The sequence below is a fragment of the Alexandromys fortis genome, unplaced genomic scaffold (assembly GCF_014885135.2).
Source record: "Alexandromys fortis isolate MF-2015 unplaced genomic scaffold, M_Fortis_MF-2015_v1.1 scaffold_261, whole genome shotgun sequence".
NCBI classification, from domain to species: Eukaryota; Metazoa; Chordata; class Mammalia; order Rodentia; family Cricetidae; genus Alexandromys; species Alexandromys fortis.
The window spans coordinates 848,657-855,672 of record NW_026068144.1 but is presented as its reverse complement, the minus strand read 5'-3'; the positions used below and the strand labels follow the sequence as shown (position 1 = coordinate 855,672).

The 7,016-nt window shown below is 46.2% G+C and overlaps 1 protein-coding gene across 1 annotated transcript in view; it reads left to right on the top strand.

The window, feature by feature from the left end:
- The window catches only part of Atp6v1b2 (ATPase H+ transporting V1 subunit B2), a 22,355-nt gene extending 20,480 nt beyond the window's left edge, over nucleotides 1-1,875 (top strand). The window contains exon 14 of the mRNA XM_050126882.1: nucleotides 606-1,875. Within this exon, the coding sequence (XP_049982839.1) occupies nucleotides 606-745 (140 nt within the window). The 3' untranslated portion in view covers nucleotides 746-1,875. The remainder of the gene's footprint in view (nucleotides 1-605) is intronic.
- The last annotated feature ends 5,141 nt before the right edge of the window (nucleotides 1,876-7,016 follow it).

Genomic DNA, 7,016 nt, shown 5'->3' with positions numbered 1-7,016 from the left:
AAGTTCTATGGTAAAGTTCTATAGAGAAAGGAACCCAGAATTCCAGCCACTCTTAATCTTGTGGTTGAAGATTTGGGGGGGGGGGGCAGAATTTAATTCTACTATGTTAAACAAAATAATTCGGTTGGCTTATAATTTCAGCACTTAAGAGGTGGAGTTTGACGCTAACCTGGGCCGCTCAATGAGAGTCTGTTTCAAAATAAAGTTTTGAAAATCTCTGACCTGTAATATATCTGCTTTGTGGCATTGAAACTTTCTCATATCTGTAGATTCCTGCAAACCTAGCTTTTCTCCTGTGTCCTGGTCTGCTTTTTGCTCACCTTCGAACAAAATGTTGGGTCATTGCACTCTTTGTTTAAGGACCTTACTTGTCTGTCTCTGTCCACCTCAACCCTTTACACCAGCATGCACACTGCCCTTGGGCCTCTCCTTACCTCTCGTCTCTGGGGTACTTTGTATCCTCATTTCTATACCCAGTCTTGAGTCCAACTCATATTTTCTTTGTTGTATTTTATGCCTGCCTGACTGCTGGTTTGTAGACAGAATACTGAGTAATGCTGGCCAATTGGAAGTGCTTTGCCATTAATTCAGTGTCAATATTTTAGGTCCCTATGAAAACCGCACTGTCTATGAGACTTTGGACATTGGCTGGCAGTTGCTCCGAATCTTCCCCAAAGAAATGCTGAAGAGAATCCCTCAGAGCACCCTGAGCGAATTTTACCCTCGAGACTCTGCAAAGCACTAGCTACTGCTGCTCGTGTGGCGTGATTGGCGTGACCCTCTTGTGAAGTACTGGTTCTGTTTCCTGATTCCTTTTGCACTCCTCCGTCCCCACCTTGTGCGGGAGTTTACTTACCTGTTACTCTGTAATTAGAAACAAAGGCTAGGTAACTATTGTGCCAGTGTTGCAAGGTTTAAACTGCTATCAGAATGGAAGATCCCTGCCCGGAAAACCTCACCTTCAGTGAGTTCTTTAAAGGAGCCGAGGGGTGGCATGAAGTTTGTTCTGATGTATGTATTTGTACATAATGGAGAGCTAGTTGCTAATAATGTCTTGTTTGGGTCTCCCAAACCCTACCTCTCAACTCCCTTAAGAGTATCACTGTTTTGAAGTTAAAATGCTTCCGTCTCAAACTTAGGGGCAAGGTGGAGACTGGAAGAATTCTCCGTTCAGAAAAACCATGAGGCTCTTGACTGAGCCTTCCCTCTGGAGTGCTGGTGTGCCTGTGGGTCTGTCCTCTGCTCCGCAGATGGGTTTTACTGTCTGCTTGTGCTTTCCTATGAGACGAGTTCCTTTCTGCCAGTGCTGTGAGTTGGAATTCCTGTGTGGCATCTTTTTTTGTGGCTCACCCAGAATCATGCAACATTGCACAGTTAGTACCACCCTGCAGTGTGACGTGTCTTGTGCTGGTGATTCCCACTGGGCTACAGTCATAGAATTGAGACTTAGAAAAAGCTGGGGTACGGTTCAGAGAAACCCTACATCCCATCCTCATCCTGTGTTTATGGTGGTTCAGGTCTCTGTTGCCTCCTAGATCCTGGGGTGGGGCGTGAAGATGGTGATGGCTTGCCCTTGGGTTTGCTGTTATTTTCAACTCTGTTCAATCCCCAGGCTCTCTGACCCAGCTCTGCCTTTCTTTCATTCCTGCTCCTTCCTGGTGTGAGCCGTTAGCTATAGTCTGTGCGCCTCTGCCATGTCTGCTGTTGAGTCTCTGTGCTGTGTGTTCTCAGGTACAGCAGTAACTTCCCCATTCTGTGCATTCCATCTTCCAGTTGTTTTTCTCTGAGGGAATGGGGGGGTCAGCATGATTATATTTTAATGTAGAAAATGTGACATCTCGTTATAAATGAAAATAAATGCTAAATTAAATGGAAGTTACCTGAAGTGACTGTCTTCTCATCAGAAGGGGACTGTCAGCAAGCAAGTGGGTAACTTGAGTCTTCATGGTTGTGACCTTTGTGTGAGTGTGGTCTGTGTTGGTGTGTGTAAGAAATATGAAATACTTCATGTTCCTGAGGGCTCGAGTGAGAAGGCATCCGTGAGTACAACTACAGAGTCTTATCCATGGCAGCACTAGCCTGCATTTATTAGTGAACCTTTATCAAGACAGATTGGCTCAGGCTGGGCCTGGAGAGATCGTTCAGTAGTTCAGAGAACTTGACTACTCTTCCAGAGTCCTGGGTTCAATTCCCAGCAACCGCAAGGTGACTCACAACCATCTGTAATGGATCTGATTCCCTCTCCTGGTGTGTATGAAGACAAAACACTCATACATAAAATACATGAATAAATAAATAAAGACAGATTCACTCTTCTGCAGCAGTTAGGGCTGGGTGGTTAAGTAGCACTCTTTCTAGTTGGTTTCTTTTCTTTTTTTTTGATAAAAACATTTCTAAGGGAACCTTCTCTTTCAGTTTTTAAATTTAAATCAGATTTAAATGACGGGTATCTTCAAACAGTTGACTGCTGCTCAGTGGAGACGTCATGTGAATGAAAGATCATTTGTAGATTATTGTCATTGGTGCCTCACTGAGGCCCTACTTTCCTGTGCTAGTGGGTAGTTAAAGTGTCTGGTCCACAGGGCAGTCTGCTTTTGAAGTCTTCCAAGGCTGATTGCGGGCCGTGGGCTCCATTCAATAGGAAGAAGACATCAAAGCAGTGTAGTAGTCAGGTCTGGTGGATCAAGTCCTGACGGGCAGGAGAATCAGCGATCCAAGGTCATCCTCAAATGTAAGACTGATGTAAGGGGCTGTATCATCTCAATAAAACAGGAACAATAAAGAACAACAAAGGCACTTCTTGAAGGAAGTTGCATAAGAATGTAAGTATAAGGAAATGGTTTTATTTGCTGCCATTTTAAAACAACAAAAGTGGCATTGCATAGCCAAAATGATTTAGACCAAACCGTTTTTCCAGTTCAGGGTTGAACACCCGTCTCACGCTCAGGGAGCACTGATGCCCTTCCTGGCAGCAAGGGCCTTCATGACTCGTGTGGGACAGTGAGAAAGAAGTGTCTTCCAGTCAGTCACTCACCACAGCTCTCTGCCCTCCAGCATTTGTTTGCACACGCGGGCTACTAGGAATCCAGTCCTCCTAATCAGTCTCCCAAATATCTGACCAGCTACCCTAAGACTGGAGGCCCAGGGGAACATGGTCTATAGGAGTCTGAGGATTGCCAGCCTGGGTTGAATATGCGTGGTCCTGCTGGGCCCAGTGAGTCACAGTAAGTGATACACATGTCACACTGCTTTTCTCCAAAAGGGTTTCATCTCCAGATGACAAGAGCATTTCATAAACTGAGTAACTGTTGGGTTTCACATAGCAATGGTCTTGTTCCGTATCAACAATTTTGTTTTTTTCCTTGACACTCGTCATCACCCAGAGCGGCAGAGCAAGTGCTGGAGGCTAGAACTCGGTGTGTCTCCCTCCGCATGCCCTCCTTAAGTAGCTGGGAGTGAGCTCCAGCGCTCTAGAGCCTAGGGTTTTTATTTCTGCCTGAAGTCCCAGGACTTTAGTAGGAGACAGAGGGCTGTTGTGGGTATGCAGCGGGGTCTCTGGAAGTCTAGAGTCACCAACATCGATGATCACATCAGATTTGCTTGGGAAGTGAAGTAATGGAAGAACCTTAAAATGCATATCCTTGCCTGTGGCTACATTTACTTCCACAAAGCAAAACAAGCCACACACTGAGTTCCGGAGGGGCTGGGAACAGCTCTGAGTGACCATGCTAGGCAGGCCGTGGCTTATCAAACCAGAAGATGCCTTCTGAGGAGCTCCAATGCCATAAAGAATATACTCTAATTAATTTTAAAAATTTTAACATTTATAAGCCAAACAGGATGGGGAGATGATTCCGTGGGTAGTTCTGTAGGCTTGTGCATAGGCCTGAAGACCTGAGTTCAAGCCCCAGGTCCACAAAGTGGCAGAAGAGACCAGCTCCTAGGAGTTTTCCTCTGACCACATGTGCTGCAGCACACTCCTGCCTGCAAACAGTCCCTCGTTTCCTGGGCAAGGGAGGCTTTTGCCTCTTGTCGCTGAGCAGTTAGGACCCAGATCTTCCCTTGCATAGTGCTCTTGGTGCACTGCTCTATTGTACATCTATCTGTGCACCTTCTGGAAGACAGATGGGATGCAGAGCCTCATCGCTGAGAATCCAAGCCTTGCCCATGTCCATGGCCTTGGGACCAAGCCAGTGAGGGCTGGACTGTGGTCCAAGTTGAAACCTCACTGCTTTGAGCTAAGGCATTGTGTTCCTGCACTGATTAGCCTTACAGACCAGGCAGTGATGACACACAATTTTTATCCCAGGAGCCACACTAGTTTGCCATAGAAACCAGATAGTAGTGATGCACGCCAGAGAGGAATATAAGATGGGAGGAGACAGCTCTCAGGCTCAGTCTCATTCTGAGGATTCCTGGAGGAAAAATCGCCATTTAGGACTGAGGTACAGGTAAGAGTCAGTGGCTGGCTGTTTTGCTTTTCTGACTTCAGGCAAGCTTTATTTATTAAAATACAAATGAAATATCACTACATGGTTCAGTGGATAAGAGCACTGACTGCTCTTCCAGAGGACTCATGTTCATTTTCCAGCACCCACATGATGGCTCACAGCATTTGCAATTTGAGTTCCAGCCGACTAGATGCCCTCTTCTGACCTTGAGCATTGCGCGTGCATGTGGTCGCAGACGTGCATGGATGGGGTGAGGGGGGACCACCCATGCTCAAAATAATTTTTAAAGTTTTTTGCAAACACCTGACAATTTATAGTCGCATCCTCTCAGAAGCACCAGTGGTCCTCCTTCAAAGCTTGAAGTTGAATGTTTAAGACAACTTTTCAAGCTGGGTGTGGTAGTACACATCTTTAATCACAGCACTTGAGAGGCAATGACAGGCTGACCTCTGAGTTGGAGGCTAGCCTGGTCTACAGAGCAAGTTCTAGAACCATTGAGGGTCACACAGAGAAACCCTCTTTTGATAAAAAAAATTTTCAAAAGGAAAGAAACTTTAATTTCAAGGAGAATGTATTGGAGGTGTTGCAGTATGTCTAGAAAGTCGCCCATGTGGTCAAACCTTTAGTGTGACAGTGTGGTAACTTGGTGAACTTTCACACTGTGAATCCCTGTATCACACATCGCACACCGGACAAGATATTCCTGGCATTTCAGAAGTCCCCTCTAGGGCTGGAGAGATGGCTCAGAGGTTAAGAGCACTGGCTGCTCTTCCAGAGGTCCTAAGTTTAATTCCTAGCAACCACATGGTGGCTCACAGCACTCCTCTGGCGTGCAGGCATACATCGAGGCAGAATGTTGTATACATAATATTGTTGTATTACATAACATATGTATACAACATAAGAATGTTGTATAAATAAATAAACCTTAAAAAGAAAAGAAGTCCCCTCTATATCCACTCCCCATCCCACCCCCATGTAGCAAACCATCCTGCCTCCTCTGCAGCGAATCCAGTATCCCTAACATCAAGAGTCATACAGAGAACATTAATTACCACAGCCCAGAAAAGCCAGCTTTCTAATTCCGTGTGCGAAGATGTTTGCTGCTGGGCTTGGGAAGATGCTCAGGGGGAGAAAGGACTTGCCTGGCAACCTGAGTTCCACCCATGGAACTCACAGAAAAGGAGTTCCAGCTCCCAAATGTTGTCTCTGACAGGCACGTGTGCTGCGGTACCCACACTCACAGAAATAATTTTTTAATTAAAGTTACTTAAATTGAAATTAGTTTAAATTAAAATTATTTAAATCCTAGTAAAGTACATCACTGCAGGCTCCCTGAATTTCCAATGACTTGTATTTTGGAAGCCTGGGTGACGTGCTTTGCAAAGACTTATTCTCGTGTCCCCAGTTAGGCTGAAGAAAGCAGGAACCCACACGATTTTTAAATCCCAGGATTGCAGTTCAGGTGTGGTCAGCACACCATCCTTGTGTCCAGTATTCCTTCTTTGGGCACCAGTGAGCATCTCTTAGCTTCTTGTTCTTTCACTAGTACATTATCAGACCTGTCGAGAGGATGGCGTGCTGAGATGCTCTTCAGTCCTGACAGCATTAACCCGAGGTGAGACCATCACTACACTAAAGACTCCTGCTGCCTGCTGTGGTGGTGAGTGCCATCTCCACGCTCTCCACCTCAGCCTAGATGGAAGGAAATCCTCCTCGACCCTGGAAAAGCAGCCTGAGAACAGACCTGAGCTAGTCCCCCAGCTCTCTCCTTCGTGGACTTAGGTTCCCTGGTCTTCCTTTTATGTGAATCCTGCAAAATGCACAGAACAAGTGACTTCACCACTGATTAGGATGATCTTTGAATAGGCGTTTCGTTCTCTGGCAGTTCTGTGGGAATAAACAGGGCTTTGCCTTACAGCTGGTGGTTTCTTGAAAGATCCTAGGAGCATTGCTGTTCTCAACAGTATCCCCAAACTTCACCTCAACCCAGGGCGACCCAGGGCATACTTCTGCTCTTCACGACCACCCTGAGGTAGGACAGGGTGAGCGTCACTTTCCTCTACCTGAGACTCGGGGAGGTGGAGTAACTAACCCAGGTTTAGTGGCAGATGGACCCTGATGCCCTTCTGTCGTTTTGTGTCCCTGCTCTGTGTATAAGGTCCCACTTTGTGTATAAGGTCCCACTTTGTGTATGAGGTCCCACTTTGTGTATGAGGTCCCACTTTGTGTATGAGGTCCCACTTTGTGTATAAGGTCCCACTTTGTGTATAAGGTCCCACTTTGTGTATGAGGTCCCACTTTGTGGCAGCCTAGTGCGGAAAGTCGTAGGCTTCGAGAACAGCAGATCCCAGGTGGGATCTGGTTTCAGTCTTAATGAAAATTTAGACAGGTTATTGTCGTTGATTCTGCTTAAGCGAATGAGGGAGGACAGTGCCCGCTCTACAGTGTAACTGCAAACTCCCAGCAGGGTGTCCGCTCCACTGTCTTACCCACCGCGACAAATCTCAGCCTCCATTACCGTGTGGCCATAGACCTTCAGTTCATTCTGCTGTGACTTCTTTT